The sequence below is a fragment of the Schistocerca nitens genome, chromosome 2, assembly GCF_023898315.1.
Source record: "Schistocerca nitens isolate TAMUIC-IGC-003100 chromosome 2, iqSchNite1.1, whole genome shotgun sequence".
NCBI lineage: Eukaryota > Metazoa > Arthropoda > Insecta > Orthoptera > Acrididae > Schistocerca > Schistocerca nitens.
The window spans coordinates 743,077,884-743,095,457 of NC_064615.1; the positions used below are offsets into that span (position 1 = coordinate 743,077,884).

Consider the following 17,574-nt stretch of genomic DNA (forward strand, 5'->3'; position numbering starts at 1 on the left):
TAAGAAACTCTTCAACCCTGGAAGTAGTTGCGACCTAGCACACCAATGGAGGGTTGTTAGCAACCAACAGCTGTGACAGTCAGATAGGGTGAGTCGGAAAGAATCGTTGTTATTTGTTCACAAGAAATTGGGTTTTTGCCTTGTCCAGAATAACACTCAAGGACTGAAAAGTAATTTTTGCAAGGACAAATGAACCAGTGGATATGTTTCAGTTTTTGGGAAATAGTTGTGAGGAGCATCTTGTTCCGACACGTTGCAGAATTTCGAGTTTAGCAGCTCGCAGTGTACCTTGCAGTAAATTCATACCTACATACAGGAGGTATGGCCACACATCAGATGATTCACAGAGTGCAATTTCAAATCGTAGGAGGGCAGGGTCATGCTCAGGGAACCAGAGAAGAAGACATTGGGAGTTTTATTATGAGAAATCCTCCCAGACTGTGTGCCTGACGAAGGTAGCTGATGCGGGAAACTGTTCTTCTGTATTATTATTCATGTATTCGACAGTTAATGCGATTTTATGGTTCGACATAATTGACACGTGACTTGATTAGTCAATTTTTCATGGCATATGATAGTCATTGACTGAAGCTGGTAGCAAATTAACAAATTGTTTTAATGCAGTCAAGTGCCATGAGTTTCCTGAAACATGCATCAGATGCTGAAAATTGCCTGAAGAAAGGACTTGACCTGATATATCCCTAAATTTTTTGGGACCACAACTGAACTGGATGGTAGATCAGTTCAAGAAGAGGAAAACGTCACAAGGAAGTTGGATCAGATCAGAGGCTTGTCTGGGGCTCAGAGGAGAAAATTCTCAGAGAATAAAAGGAAAAGGAAGACAAAGAGGGACTTTCTGGATATAAATCGCGGAAATTAAAAGGTTTTGAACCTAGGATCTCCAGAAAAAATTGTCTCGGAATGATAGGGGTACGCAGACCCCTTCCATCTTTGAGACAGGAAGCAAGAAAACAAGGGAGGAATCTATTACTTCCACTTCACAGCATAATCAGATCCTGAAAATGCTGAGGCAAGAAATAGGGAAACGAACTTATAGAACTGCGGTCTAGGTTTTTAGGATGGCATTTATCCAGCAAGGATATCCACTAGTCAACGTCACCATGCAGAAGGAGGGGCTAGTTCAGATGACTTTCAGAATATTGCACAAGGCTAGGCATCAAATTCAGGAGGGTCTGGTGGACAAAGGTGCTTGGCTCTTGATCAAGGCAGCAGCTGAGTTCTCCAAGACCACAATGATATCAGTTTAGGTTCCAAAACTTATTAAGGATGTTTCTCTAAAGACTCTATCTGCAAAAGTACGGTTGCAGACGTAGAAGGTCTCGACAAAGGACTAGAGGGTAATCAAGTGGAAGGTTGTATCTACAGGCCAAACGCTTGCGGTGGAAGACGGCGAAGAACCCCTGAGGGAACTGCAAGAACAGGACCTGAAACCGTATTTAGGGTTCTCACATGTTACTGTCAAAGTAATTAAGGACATCGTAAATGCCAAAACTGCAACACAATAACGGGCAAGCGTCACCCTAAGTTGTTTTCTGGGCAGACAGCAAGTGGACATAGCCGTTATTCAGAAACCCTGTTTATATAAAGGGGCCATGCCAACTCTCAGAGAAACTGGAGGTAAGTCGATGTATACTAGAAATTTAAAAATCCCAGAATATGTTTTTATATCAAGAATGGAATTTCATTCAGGTCGATGGTGTACTTTTGTTCCAGGAATCGTCAAAGTGGAGCAGCATAAGTAAGGAAGCAGAAGGGAATTTGTATTGGCCTCAGCTTACCTTCCTTATGAGCACTGTGCTCCTTCTCCTGAGGAAGTGAGGAGACTAGTAGGCTACTGCTTGTAGCTGAATGACGACCGTTTGTTGGTTGTGATGCAAATGAGCAGCGACACTAACAGCAGGGGTGAGTACCTAATTGAATATATATTTGAGAGCAGTTTAGAGAATTTTAATTGGGTGGGAAACTACCTTCAGGAATAGAAGAAGGAAAGAAGTAACTGACATGACTTTTGGGTCCATCGTAATGGGTAGCTATGTCAATAAAGGCATGTTGCATTAGAGCTGTCCTTATCTGACCACATGTATATTAAGTTTGGAGTTGTTGGGTGTTAAACAGACCATGACCTATAGGTATCCTAGGAAAACAGACTGGGACTAATATAGTAAAGACCTAAACTCACGCCTATCTGAAGTCGAAACTTCGATAAGAAATCCAGTAGATCTTGAGGAAATGGCAGATGAAGTGACATCTGCCATTATGACCTTGTACTTAGAAAACTGTCCAGTCATCAAAAAGTACACAAACATGAATGTACCTTGTGGAACATAAATTGGAATTGCAAAGGGAGTAGATAATAAGACTGTTCAACTTTGCAAGAAGGAAACAACAGTGGCCAAAATATCAGGTGGCCCTTGCCAAATACTGCCTTGTGATTAAGCAAGCAAAACTATTATCTTGAAAGATATTCTGTGAGGATGTGGAAGGTACAGCTATTAGGGCCATAAAGTACTAACATGAATACCAACTAATCCAGGAGATACTTTAAAGAAGTACTATGGAGGCTATACAGGGGCATGGCATGAGACACTGGTTGTTTGCTCAAGACTCACTTCCCTCAGTCTACTCTGACAGATAAAGACCAAGGTTCAGTCCCTTATAGGTACTGGTTTACATGTATCCAAAGAAAGAATTGGGAATCTGGCAGGGAATGTGTTGATTTTAAAAAAATCCGTTGGGTGGTGGGAATGTTTCAACTATACAAGAGACCAAGCCCAGATAGAGTCTCTCCACCTCTACTGAAACAAACAGGACAAGGATTAATCAGATTCCTATGAGGGGTCATTCCTAATGCTTGGAGGCGAGTGAAGGTTGTTTTCATTCCTAAACTGTGCAGAACAGTTTGTCCTCCATTCCCCATAAGACATTAGAAAAACTGGTTAATGTGCACATTTGAAACAGAAGGTTAACTTTGGTCCTTAAACATGAAAACCAACAAGCCTATCTACCAGGCAAACCGTGTGAAACAGCAACTTGTTGGACAGGTGAAAAAGCTCTTCGCTGATAAAGCTCTACACTTTCAGGAAATTGCTGTCTGCTCCTTCCTGTATGCTGGGCCGGCTAGTTGCAATACAAACTTCGAATCTATGGTCAGAGCTGCAGAAGAGCATGGCGTTAAGAGCATTAGGCCTATATACAGCTGGATTATAACAATGCTAAGTAGACGAAAGGTAGAAGCTTCCATGATGAATGAGAAACTGGCGATCACCACCATCAGCAGGTGTCTGCAAGGGGTTTTGTCCCCAATACTGTGCAACCTAGTGGTGAATGAACTCATTGAAGAGTTAAATACTAGAGACTGCTTTTGCCAAGAATACACAGACGATTTAGTCATAGTAATAATCCGTAAATTAGCAATTACCGCTACAACAATGGCTCAATGCGCCATGAACGTCATGCACAATTAACCTATCTTCGAAACTTCCACTGTGGAGAGCTTCTGCGAAGTTTGGAAGGTAGGAGACGAGGTACTGGCGGAATTAAAGATGCGAGGCAGGTCGTGAGCTGTGCTTGGGTGGCTCAGTCAGTAGAGCATGAAAGGCAAAGGTCCCGAGTTTGAGTCTCAGTCCGCCACACAGTTTTAATCTGCCAGGAAGTTTCATGGAAGTTTCATATCAGCGCACACTCCGCTGCAGAGTGAAAATTTCATTCTGGAGACCTATGATAATTATGAGGCTCAGTATAGTGGCAGAAGGGGGCCACTAAGGAGCTTAGAAATGTCCAAAGACTGGCCTGCTTGCCATGGCAAGCGAAATTTCACCTTCTGCTAGCATGGAGATCATGCTGGACATGTCTCCATTACATTTTTGGGTTACAATGGTGGTAGTAGCAGTAACAGGAAACCATTTTTATATCCGGAACCCCACACCACTATCATGAAAGTGGTAAACAATGGAAAAGTTGGGGAAATGACAGCTGACTATATGATAACTTTCAGCTGCTTCAATAAACCTTGCAAGGTAACAATTGCAATTAGAGAGCAATGGAGGAATGAACCACAATACCGTTATGGCGACATGGTCTGGTTTACTGACAGGTCGGAAACAGACAAAGGTGCTGGGTTCAGGTATACAGGGTACAGTCTAGAATACAGAGATTAATCTCTCTAGAGAAGCCGGCCACGGTATTCCAGGCGGAGATATTTGATATCAGAGTGTGCAAGGAGGAGAATCTGTGCGGGTGTTACAAGGATCGCAGCATCTATATTTATTTAGACAACAAAGCAGCTCGAAAATCTGTTATCCTCCGCAACGAGATCGAAAGATCCATAGAAAATGCCATGAAGCCCTTGGGCAGCTAGGGAAAAGCAACAGGGTAACCCTGCTATGCGTTCCTGGTCGCTCAGGAATTAGCAGCAATGAATAAGCTGACAGGCTTGACTGCACAGGACCGATGACTCCATCTGTTAGAGCAGAAGGTGCCTAACCATACAAAGGCGATGGTAAAATCAAAACTATGTAAATGGATCAGTAAGCACAACACAAGATATTGGACTGAGATCCAAAAACAAAGACATGGCAGCCTAATGATGCTGAAGTTCTATAATTCTGGCTTTGAACAGCTGACAGATTGAAATAGCGGTAAGGCTACTGGCAGGCCATAGGAACTTCAGGAAACACCTATAAGCGATGGGTATAGAGGAAGAAGCTCCTAATCGTAAATTTTGAGGCGAGGGGGATGAAATTGCATCACATTTAATCTTCCAATGTGAAATACTAAACGCCACAAGAATGAATATTTGGAGTAATTAATTCCCGAAGAAATTTTAGTAAGGGTCTCCAACCACTCTTTTAAGGATGCTCACTGGCTTCACTATGATGACAGAGAGAGAAAAACCATACAGTAAACTCAGTTTTGGGAAATAGCAGGCTAAGACCACTGCACGTTTGTCTCCCTGAATAAATCAAATCGAATCAAAAACGCAGACAGAGGCTTTGAGATTAGACAGTACAACCTTCAAAAAGTGGAAGGCCCAAATTTAAAATGATACTGTTCCGAGTTTATAAAGCAGCATGCTTCAAGAGCAATTAAAGAACACATCTACGAAGGAGACCTGTGTGTTCCATCTTTGTACATTCGTTGAACATGTGGGACTGATACCACATAGGACTAACAGGGGATATTAACCTAACCTTAGAACTGGCGTGTCCAGTTTAATGAGGACTCTGTACCCTGGTGCAGCTCGTCATTTTTCTTATTAAATTGTTGCCAGAGGTGGAAGACAAGATAAATAAGAAAAAAATATATCAAAGCATGAATGTTTGATTTAACTGAAGACCTTTAGTTAATTTTCCAGTATCTACTGACTGCCACCAAATCCATCAGTCAAATATATAAATAGAGAATTTTGCTAATGAATAATTTGTTCAAACCATAATCTCACGTAAGTCACAAGATTGAAGCCAGCAGGATCTCAGTTATGAAGTAAGGAAAGGCAACAACACTTTTCAGAACTGGAAGTGGCGCCAGAAACTATAAGGAGCTGCTGCTGTACTTTATCTGCTAGAATGGCTACCACCTGCTGTAAGTTATTTAAGAATAAATAAACCAATATTATTCTGCATATTTCCATTCCTCAGTGCATTATAGAATGCGTTTTTGGAGCCACTCATTTTACAGAGATGTAGTTGTAGACTTTTGAAGTGGATGGTTGTGGAGAAATCAACAGTAAAATAATCAAATGTTGTTCAGCTGAACTCTGCAATACATGAAGTTGCTTATGTAATGAATCTTTTCACACTGATACATTCCCAGTGAGATTTAAATTTGCTCTTTTTAAGCCACTTCTTAAAAAAAGAATGTAAAAAAATTAGTATAAGTTATTGACTTATCTCACCATTGTCAGTATTTTTAAAAGTTTAGAATAGACTTTAAAGCACTTAGTAGTAGAAAAAATGCTCAGTGACAAACAGACTATTAACTGAACAGGCTATTCACTTTGATAGATGATATACTGGGATCAATAAATTTATCAATTATTACCAATGGAAGTATTTTGTGTCTTGGATACAGTTTTTTAATGTTTGAAGCATGATATGCTCAGGCAATAGTTAAAATATTGTGGAATAGTAGACACACTAGGTTCATGGCTTTTATCTTATTTGGTTGACTTAAAGCAAAGTACGAGGGCCGTTCAGAAAGTAACCTCCGGTTGATTTAAAAAAATACACTAAGTTAAATAAAAATATTTTAATATATACATCTTACAACTACATCTTTGCACTATTTTTCTACATAGTCTCCATAGCGATTGAGGCACTTATCGTATCTCTTCACAAGCTTTGAAATTCCTTCTGCATAAAAATCACCCGCTTGTGCCTGGAGCCAGCCTGTGACCGCATCTTTGAGCTCTTCGTCGTCATCAAACCGCTGTGACCCGAGCCATTTCTTCAAATGCATGAAGAGGTGATAATCACTTGGCGCCAGGTCTGGGCTGTAAGGTGGATGGTTGATAACGTCCCACTTGAAGGACTCAAGAAGGGCCGTTGTTCTGCGAGCAGAGTGAGGACGGGCGTTATCGTGCAAAAAAAACGATACCGGAAGTCAGCATACCACGGCGTTTGTTCTGTATATCCCGTCGTAACTTTTTTATTGTTTCACAGTACACGTCTTGATTAATGGTCGTACCACGTTCCATGAATTCAACCAACAACACCCCTTTGGCATCCCTAAACACCGTTGCCATCAGTTTTCTGGCAGAAAAATCTTGCGAGGCTTTTCTTGGTTTGGTAGGCGAATTTGAATGTGCCCACATCTTTGATTGTTCTTTTGTCTCAGGGTTCACGTACTTAATCCAGGTTTCGTCACCGGTCACGATTCTGTTTAACAATGGTTCTCCTTCGTCCTCATAACGTGACAGAAAGTCTAATGCAGAGGCCATTTTTTGAGTTTTGTGGTGGTCGGTAAGAATTTTGGGCACCCATCGTGCACAGAACTTACGGTAACCCAATCTTGCTGTCACTATCTCGTACAAGAGAGTCTTAGAAATCTGTGGAAAACCAGTAGACAACTCCGACATTGAGAAACGTCGATTTTCACGAACTTTTGCATCAACTGTCTGAACGAGTTCGTCAGTCACCAATGATGGTCTACCACTCCTCTCTTCATCATGAACGTTTTCTCGTCCACTTTTAAATAAACGTACCCATTCACGGACAACTCCTTCACTCATAACTCTTGGTCCGTACACGGCACAAAGCTCACGATGAATAGCTGCTGCAGAATATCCTTTGGCTGTAAAAAACCTTATGACAGCACGCACTTCACATTTGGCGGGGTTTTCTATTGCAGCACACATTTCAAACTGCCACAAAAACGAAACTAGCGCAGGTACAACGTTCACTCGACCACGGCTTGATGCCGACTGACCTGTTGAGTGCGTGAACGCACAGATGGCGTCGCTACTCCCCCCACAACCCGCACTGTGACCAATCGGAGGTTACTTTCTGAACCGCCCTCGTATATTGGTTCCATGTCGATCAAATAATAATAGCTACTCAGAATTTGAAGCAATCAAATGTGATGTACCACATGATTCTTTTTTGATCCTCTGCTTCTTCCCATTGTAAATTCAAAAGTCGCAAATTTTATTCCTTTTGAAGATGATACAAGTTCAGGGAAAAAATACAGTAACAGGTCCCTTACTGAAAATGTAGCTAACCAAATATTTGAAAACACCAAAAGGTGGTCCAACGATAGCTGAATTGCTACAAGTACATACAGCTCAGTGCTTCTCAGAGCACTTCACAAACTACAAAAATTATCTTCTCAAACAATGAAACAGAAGAAGGAGAAAGGGTAAATCATAACATTAACTGAAAAATGCACTACCTAGAGTTAATGAAGTACCCTATTTCATCTACATTTGCAGTACACATTATGCCTGCTGTAAGTTATTTAAGAATAAATAAACCAATATTATTCTGCATATTTCCATTCCTCAGTGCATTTTAGAATGCGTTTTTGGAGCCACTCATTTTACAGAGATAGCATTTTCAGAATACAGTAGCATATTATAAGAATTATATTTTGTGTTAACACTAGAATATACTGCACACATTTCTTCTAAATGCTTGGTATTTTAACAACTGCTTCACAAGACATATATCCATTAATGTATTTCATCATTATCAATATTTATATGTCCTCAAAAATAGTGAAACACATTAGTTTAACACTAGAACCATAATCACTTATAAAAAGACTTCAATGAGTTAATACTAGTTCAGAAAGGAGTCAGACATCTTGGGTGCACATGTATTCAACGAGAATTTGATATGTCATGTAGGATGGAGTTTAAGACTCAAAGAACTTCTGTTGGCTAACTGCTCTCCATTGTTAACAACTTGAAAACAAACCGTAAAATTAATGTTTATACATTATTTTATATGTTCATTATCGCTATATTACAATAATGTTTTGAAATATAAAGACATTTCATTGTATTGTACTCATATTACATGTACATGTTTGACTTCTTTCCAGATTCAAGAGATCTCTTTCTTTGAGATCTGTGGAATACAAGTGTTGTAATATAACAGAAATCGTGAACTGTTCAAATGATTTAACATAAACAACATGAATGAATTTTCATATGGTTCCATGACTGTTTGTTGGTGATGAGAATGAGAAAATGATATGATTCTTATAAGTTTCTTACTTTTCTGCCATGTCAGATTCCCATGGGCAGAGCCAGCAGAATACTTCCACATGCAAGCATCTTGGCGCAAGCCTTGAATTCTGCAGTGTTGTGCGAGTTACAAGTGTTTTCACGATGTATTCCGTGTAGAGACAGGTGATGAATACTTTGCAAGATTCCAGTGCACTCTCCATGCTCTTCCCACACCACACATTCCCTAAATTTCCTACTCTGACATCTGCAATGCTGGCTATGCTACAAAAGGGGATACTTATTTCTGCTTGAGAATCAATCTAAAAAAATTTAGATACTGGTAGTCAGAAAACTATAGCTACTGCTAAGGTGACCAATCGATCCACCTTTAATTTAATTTTTTTTTTGTCTGGGACTTTCACGATTATTGTAGCTCTGTCCTAAGCAGATATAACAATTATGAAACTATGTGTGCAAAATTAGATATTTACTTCACTTTTTATCTGTAATTGTCAGTGTAAAATTAAATTAGTGTTACTTCTTGTAACAAATTAAAGAGATAGTTTGCATTTATTAAAAATCAAAATTTTTAGTGTGTCCTGAACTTGGGTAAGAAAACATGCACACCTTACTAATGCTTGTCAATTAACAGTAGTTGTTCACTTTATATTATCCATAATCAACATACAAAAGCGAAATCGACTCTCCATACGTACACAAAAATGAAAATCAATGGCTAACGTTCTTTGTGCTTCTTGCAGTTCACAGCAGAGACTGAAGCAGCAGAATCATGTTAGTGGCTTGTCGCACTCTTCACCTATGCATTGTACCACCCACCCACCTTCTTATACCACTATAGTGTACCCAACATACATGTGCAAATATTCAATGAACGTCGAAATCAAGCTACCACATCCTTCCTCAGCCCAACTTTCACTCAGAGAAAAGTATAAATTGCGTTACAGTAAAATTCTTATCATTAAATTTTTAAAATAGTTTTTTATCTACGTTAAAGTTGTCCCAAATTGAAAGAAATTCACTAATTTTTTGCGACTGGTACTTAGTAGATTCGAATAACTAATTTGTTTTAAGAGTAAGCTGCTCTTATTTTCCACTTAAAATGAGCAAGCAAATATATACGCGGTGCTGAGCGTTAACAGATTTTATTTGTTTGATGTTTATTAAACAAAGGAGAGGGCGCTCTCTTATGTTGTTACTACGTTTCTAATGTTCAAAAAGATGTGTGGCTTGCGTAGCTACAAATATTCCTTCTTTATGTCTCTTATTCAAAAAGGAAATTTTAAACCGCAGTCACAAAAGGGCGTTTTTTCACATGGCTCAGCTGCGAAGGAAATGCAGAAACCATTGTACTGAACTGATATTGAAACAACTGCATTTTCCATGTATTACGCAATATGAACAGCTGTGGACACATATATTTCATTCAGGGTACCGGTAATCAGTAAGAGGTTTCGAAATACTGAGCGTTTAGAGACCAATCTGCTGCCGCAGAGTTAGTAAACTAAATTTGTTGCTTTTTGTGTTCAAAAAGGCAAAATTTGTTTGAAATATTCGAAATATCTCGTGAGACTACTTCGTTTTGCATTTTGCAAATGTAGATTATCGATATCCTTTTTCTACGATTGACCCGAAGCTTTCTTTATGCCCATAGATATTTACCAGATGAAATGAAGATGTGAAAATTAATTTCGCTCGAAAATGTACTAGGGACGCGTAAGTTTAAGACGTACGGCAATTGCCACAGACTAGCTTCATTTTTACATACGATTACTACACGCAGTAGAGAACAAGTCACTTACTGGAATGTAGTTAGCAAATATAAACATATAGCAAATAAAATCGCTTACCTTTACCGCGGAAAAGCTGTTTCTTCCAATGCGAAACAACGTCTTGAGCGGTATCCGATTTGACTTTGCCTCGTTCGCTCTGATGTTAGAATCGATTGTTGTGAGAAAGATGAAACCAGATATAAATCAGGACTCCCTGAATAATTATATATATGAGCAAAAATATCGAAACGTAAGCAATTGCAAGTATTGCGTAAATTCGCATGGTAAACTCAGTTTGCAATAGGGCAAGTTTCCAGCTTTCATAATCTCATGTAAAAAGTCATATACACATACTTATGCGGCAATATTTAGTGATAACTATCGTAATATAATTTCATAGATACATTTCGTTTGAAAATGTTTTATTGTAGCAAATCTAAATAATTGTATTTAAGGAACTGCAATATTGCTTTACAGTTTTTGAAATGGAATAGCAGTGATGCTTGGTGGAACCTAGGTCTCTATTTATTTTAAAATCAGAAACTTTGCCAGGAATATTGGAGTGAACACCCATAAATTATAATTCCAAAGTCTACGTCCGAAATGGAATATAGTCTCTGACTTAATGAAATGTGAGTCACGTGTGTTTGTGTCGTCCGTGCGTGATTTAAGTGCTGCGAAAATGGTATGTTGCTGAAAGCGTGTAAACAATTCATTTTCAAACACACTCTGTTAATTAGTTATCTGAAATATTTGCTTAGTAATGACGAATTTAAGCTGAAGGTTTCTGGTAGCGCAAGCTGAACTGAAATGATTGTGATTATTGATGTCAAATTAGAAGAGAGAGACGTAAACGTTTGCATGGCATATTCATGGTTGTTCATGGTGTTTATTGCTATTTTCACTTATTTCTTGCATGTAATGCGAAGTGACTGATCGAAGCATTTATTTCGTATCATGTTCAAGGTATTGATGTATAACCCATTTTCGTAGTAATTTCACCAGGGTGGTGGTAGTTAATGTCAGTATTATACGGAGCAGTGTAGCGATTTAACTATTTACGGGGTTTGTGTGACATAGAAGCCCCGCAGAAATAGAGGTGGTCTTGCCTTTGTTTTACCATAAATGGTTTTTGGCTTTGAGACTGCCAGTTTGCGCTGTCCAAGCATTTGTTTTGAATCATAATGTTGTGTGCACTTTCCACAATCTTAAAGATCTTTTTCCTATTAAACACTGTGAAGCATGTTACCCATTATAGAGCTTTCGAAAAATGTTCTTCGTTTCCTATTAAGTGGTATTTCATTCACACACTGTAACTGTACCATACTTTCATGTGCTCTTCAGTTTCTATCAGACCAGATTCTAATTGATTACTTTCCTGTACAGTGTAGTACTAGCGGAATAAGGTCGTTATATATCATGACACACATCATTCGGCTTTTCCTCCGCCAACTTTTAGTTACTGAGTGTTGCTCCTCACACCTACATGCTCAACATTAATTTATTAGGGACTTCTTATGAGGCCGTTTCTACCTTGTTCCCCATTCCTGGAGTTCTGGGGAATTGCCCCTGCCCTTAAGTTTGCGTAGCCATCCTGGCTAAAGTTTAAGTAGAAGAGTCACATTTTGGAAAGAAAAAGTATGAAAGGGAGCATGAGGTTTTTGGTTTTTTGGAGTAATAATTTCTTAATGGGATTGTGCTGATATTGTATTTAGGGTCGTTCCAAATTGTATGAAGGCAGTGTTAGCCTCTTCAGTTGAAGAATTTGTAGAAGAAAATTCAATGGTAATGTTAGAAGGGTTTGTTTCCTAGGAGTTGGGTGACAGGTGTTAATATTAGGTTGTAAATCACAACATTGATTTTAAAGATAACAAGATGGGGGCAGTCGCAAATACTATTGGGGGGGGGGGGCTGTAAAATCTGTTGTCGGGTGGGAAAAAGAGAGAGATTTCAGGGTTGCGTGGCCATTTGGATGAATATTGTTGGAGGAAGAGCATTTCTAAAGGTTATTGTGTATTTCTAGTATTTATAAAAATGGTCAGCAAAATATGCAAGGCTCATGTTGTTAGTTAGGTGTGGGTGGGTTTCATATTTTTTCATGATCTGTGGGTTTGGTACTTTCCTGGTTTCTGGGAGGGGGGAAGGTTTTCTGTTGTGTTAGGGCCTAATATTTTTTTGGGTACAATGGTGGGGCGAGGGTCTGCTTGTTGTACCTTGTGCCTGCAGCTTTATATGATTGACTTGTGATATAATTTGGCTTTTTTTATTTTAAAATTTAGCATACGGTTAGGGGCTGATGATGGGGATAAATTGATTTCGGTGGTGCTTCTTTTGTGGCTGGCAGTTAGTGTTTCTTATTAATTTTTTACAAGTTATTCTGGCTTTTGCACATTTCTTTATACTTTGATCTCATAATTACTGCAAAGACGTTGAAAAATAATGGTTTGTTGAATCAGTGACTGTAGTTGACATATTGATATATTATTTACCAGGGAAAGTGTGGAACTGATATCTGGAATTTAGGTATATAGGTCAGTTGTAGTTACAGTTTCCAAACACTCCATGGTTCATTATGTACATCGTTTTTCCATATATAGGTCAATTCCAGTTACCGACTCCCACCATTCTACGGTTGAATAGTTGGAGTCGGTAACTAGAACTGATGACTTGTATAGGCCAATTCTAGTTACCGATTCCAGTTATTCGATGGTTCATTGATTAGATTGTTTCTTCATGGCGTGTGTTAAATGTAATGCAATTTCTGCACTTGTAGTTGCCATCTGAACTTCTGCGAAAAAGATAATAATATTGGAATCGGTAACTAGAATTGACCTCGTATATATATAGGTCAGTTCTATTTATCAATTCCAGTATTTGTTACGTTGTATAGATTTTCCTTCCTTGTGTAACTGCTTCTTTTAGAATTTAGGGTGCTGGTTTCTCCATATTTCATGTTAGTAATTCTTATTTAACATTCGCTTTATTTTCCCATTTTTCTGTTGCAATTTGTTTCTCTCTGTCCAAAGCCCCAACTTTCCTGTGTTTCTTCCGTTTGAATGAATACTTAATACGAAAATTAATGCAATTTTATGATAGTGTGATTTCACCATGCATTGTTCTGTAATGCATTTAATGGCTGTCTGCAGCCCTCTACTCACGTCAATTATGGTAATAATTCTAATCTGACATAATTTTTTTAATCTTGTTCTTATTTATTTCTGTTATCTTAAACTTGTTTGGATGTAATTGTGTGTAAATAATAATCACGTTAAATGTGAGTAATTTTATCACATGCTTCATTTGTTTGAGTATGATCCATTCCTGTCATAGATTGCCTCCATGCAGCGTCTTTGTCTTAGGTATGATGTCATTTGTCAAAGCCGACAAGTGGAATCGGACACTAAGATTTATCCTCCCCCACCCCCCCCCTCTCTCTCTCTCTCTCTCTCTCTCTCTCTCTCTCTCTCTCTCTCTCTCTCTCAGACTCAGTCCCTTTATGTATGAAGTGAGGTGGCAGCACAGTGGTTAAGACTCTAGATCTGCAATGAAAATGAGTCGTTCAAATCTCCATCCAGTCATCCAAATTTAGATTATATGTTGTATACCTAGATCATAAGGCAAATGCAAGAATGGATGTTTGAAAAGGAGACAGCCAATTTCCTTTACAAATCCAAGCTTCTGCTTCGTTGTAAATGGGATGCTAGTTAACCACTGTTGTTCTGTATCCTCTATTCCTACTGCTGTAACTAGATGCTGACTCATTTAACTAATTTACTTCACCTTCATGCCATTTTTTTTTAATGTCTTTCATTCTGTGAATGTGTCAGTCTGAAACTGCAGCAATGTCAAAAATACAAAGTGAGTTGATTTCTTTCAGCCTAAATCAATTCAGAATGATCTAAAGAAGCTCACAAAAGTTATCCATCCAAGAAGCCGAAAAGCCCAGCAGCTTACAAAGAAGATAAGCAGGTAACCACTATTTTATTGACAGTGTCAACACTATAATGTATTATTATTTTTGTTGTTATTGTGTTGCACAAATTATTGGACCTGCCACTTATTTAAAATCGGAATAGTTTCTTAGCTTCTCTCTTCACAGTGTGACCAAATTTATAAGTGTGAAATTACTGAACTTTCAGGTGTGAGATTCTCATACGTCTCTAGTGCAGTCTAGTCTTTCAAACACACACACACACACACACTTAGATTTTTTCGATAAAGCAATAGTGTAGCCATGGAGAATCCTTATGAATTGTTTCAGCTCCACCTGTTTCTGTAATTACCAGAGCTGTGTTCACAAGGGCCACTTTCTTTGTAACTGGAAGCACTCTGAAGAAATCCTGAAGTTATGTAGGCCACTGTTGCTGACTTCTGCCAGCCTACAGTTGCAAAGCAAAAAAAGGCTGCATGTGGTACTGAAGCTATGTGACTAAAAATTGTAGTCACGCATAGAACTGTGGCAAAACAGCAGCACTTCATAGACATTCATACAAAATGACATTACATGATTGTTTGCGATAGGTGCGCAAAGCAGCAGCCCTAAGAAGCCCACTTTAAATGTCAGGGCTCATGTTCTATCATATGGACTATAGTGCCCTCAGAATGCCATTGTGATGCAAATTTTTTCACCGAATATAAATGGACACCAGAAAGTGTTGCCACTATCACAGTCTCTATTCGTACTTACTGAAAACATTTCTCATGACAAATTGTCCCTGCATTTTGACGACAACCAGGTAGATACTAAAAGGCACTAGAAAAGTGGTCTTTTATCAGTGTTTGTGTATTCGTCTGTCAGAAAGTTAGTGAATTCTGAACTTTCCTAAAAATGCATGGACTATGCTTATGCTATCAAACTTTTTGAGTTAGTTTGTTAGTTTCATGTTCCATGTATTATTTTGCATGATAAATCACAATGATGTGAAATGAGTCATTTTACATTCACATCACAAAATTAATTTGTAAATATGGTTGAATGCTGAACATTTGTAAGATGTTTGTTTTTTATAGCTTTCAAAAGTTCCAGATACACTAAACTTTGATCTATTTATTCGTTTAAGGACACTTTCAGAGTGATACAGCATTTTTCATCAAAATACAGAGGAAGTCAATAACTCAAAATACACATGCACATAGAATAAATAAGTATTTTTGTGTGAGTGTAGGATAGGTAGTCGACCTTGGCCTTGCTAAAGAAACAGTTCCAGCATTTGCATGAAATAATTAAAGAAAACCAAAATCACGATGGTTAGACAGAGCAATTGCCATCCTCCTGAATGGGTTCAGTGTTCCAACAACTACACTGCCTCATTTGCTTGGTTCCTATTGCACAGTGTTCTTTAATTTGCACCAGATAACTTATATTATAAAACAGTCTTGTGCTGCACACACTAGTGACACACACTGATGATTCTGGGATCACAAACATGCTACCCCCTGCGGGTTCGGGGGTTAGAATAGGCCCGCGGTATTCCTGCCTGTCGTAAGAGGCGACTAAAAGGAGTCTCAAACGTTTCGGCCTTATATGTGATGGTCCCCTGTCGGGTTTGACCTCCATATCTCAAAATTTTTCTGAAGAGCGAGCCGATTGGGGAAGGAGCGTCTTACTCGGTGCATTGTGTCCTCCTTGCGTTGAGAACTTTCGCCAGCTTATTCGTCGTTGCATTGCAGTCCTGCCCGCTCTCCATCTCTAGGGCATGGATCCGTTCCTGTGTGCACTTTCCGCCATGCGATGAGCAGTGCCAGTTTCTGCACAGATGAAAACCATGGACGACATGTCACCTAAAATCCAGCACGGTAGCCAGTCAGTTGTGGTGGGGCTGCCATGTACCCTGTTGGTTGTAGCCCCCTGACAACACAGGGATCGCTCTACTGATGCCTGCGCCATTAACTTCCCACGCATGCCAAGGAGTAGATGTCCATCTCCCTGGGGCATCGGGACTCCTGGCAATGGCCATCCTGCCAGGTTGCCTTTGCTGTGGCTGGGTGGCGCCCGTGGGGAGGGCTCTTGGTTGGAGTAGGTGGCATCAGGGCGGATGACCGGCAATGAAGCGTGGTACATCATCTCTCGCTGGCGGCCAGCTGTCAGCAGTCTCTAAACGTTCCAAAGCTCACTTTACGGCTAATGTGTATGACCCCAAATCGTTCCCCTCCCTGGCCACACCATGGGAGGAACGAAAGGCTATGAATGAGAGCGAAAGGTATTCGCCCCGCTATCTCGTCTGTACCAGAGCTGACGAGGAATCGTTTGTGTCTGTGAAGCCTCAGTTCTTTGTAGAACTTTTAGAGGACAAGTTTGGGGAGGTCAAGGGCTTGTCCAAAATGCGGTCAGGGTCAGTCTTAATAAAAACAGCATCCTCTGCCCAGTCACGAGCCTTGCTCGCTTGTACGAAGCTGGGGGATGTTTCTGTTACTATCACCCCACATAAAAGCTTAAATATGGTCCAGGGAATTATTTTTCACAGAGATCTCCTTTTACAGCCCAATGATGAGCTGCGCGCCAACTTAGAGCGACGAGGGGTCCATTTCGTCCGGCGCGTCCACCGGGGTCCGAGGGATCACCAAGTTACCACCGGTGCCTTCATCTTGGCCTTCGAGGGTGACATGTTACCTGAGAAGGTCAAGGTGATGGTATACTGTTGTGATGTCAAGCCATATATCCCTCCCCCGATGCGGTGCTTCAAGTGTTGGAAGTTCGGCCATATGTCTTCTCGCTGTGCTTCCAGCCTCATATGTCGTGATTGTGGTCAACCGTCCCACCTGATACTCCATGTGCCCCACCTCCCATCTGCTTCAACTGCAGGGAGCACCATCCCTCTTGCTCGCCAGACTGTAAGATTCTCCAGAAGGAGCAGAAAATAATGGAATACAAGACCCTGGATAGGCTGACCTACACTGAGGCTAAGCGTAAGTTTGAACGACTGCACCCAGTATGAATGACGTCCACTTATGCCACCACTGTCGCTCCTGTTACAGTTCCTATAGCTGCACCACACACCGTTAGCTCTCAGAGCCAGAGAACCACACCTGCCCCCGTGATGGTGGGGGGCACTACACTCCCTGTTGCTCCTGCTCCATCTACTTCAGGAGCAACGC

The 17,574-nt window shown here is 39.9% G+C and overlaps 1 protein-coding gene across 1 annotated transcript in view; it reads left to right on the forward strand.

Annotated features, from left to right (window-relative positions):
* Positions 1-11,089: 11,089 nt before the first annotated feature.
* The window catches only part of LOC126236963 (translation machinery-associated protein 16 homolog), a 51,125-nt gene continuing 44,640 nt past the window's right edge, over positions 11,090-17,574 (forward strand). The window contains exons 1-2 of the mRNA XM_049946668.1: positions 11,090-11,164; positions 14,357-14,448. Coding sequence (XP_049802625.1) covers positions 11,105-11,164; positions 14,357-14,448 — 152 coding nt within the window. The 5' untranslated portion in view covers positions 11,090-11,104. The remainder of the gene's footprint in view (positions 11,165-14,356; positions 14,449-17,574) is intronic.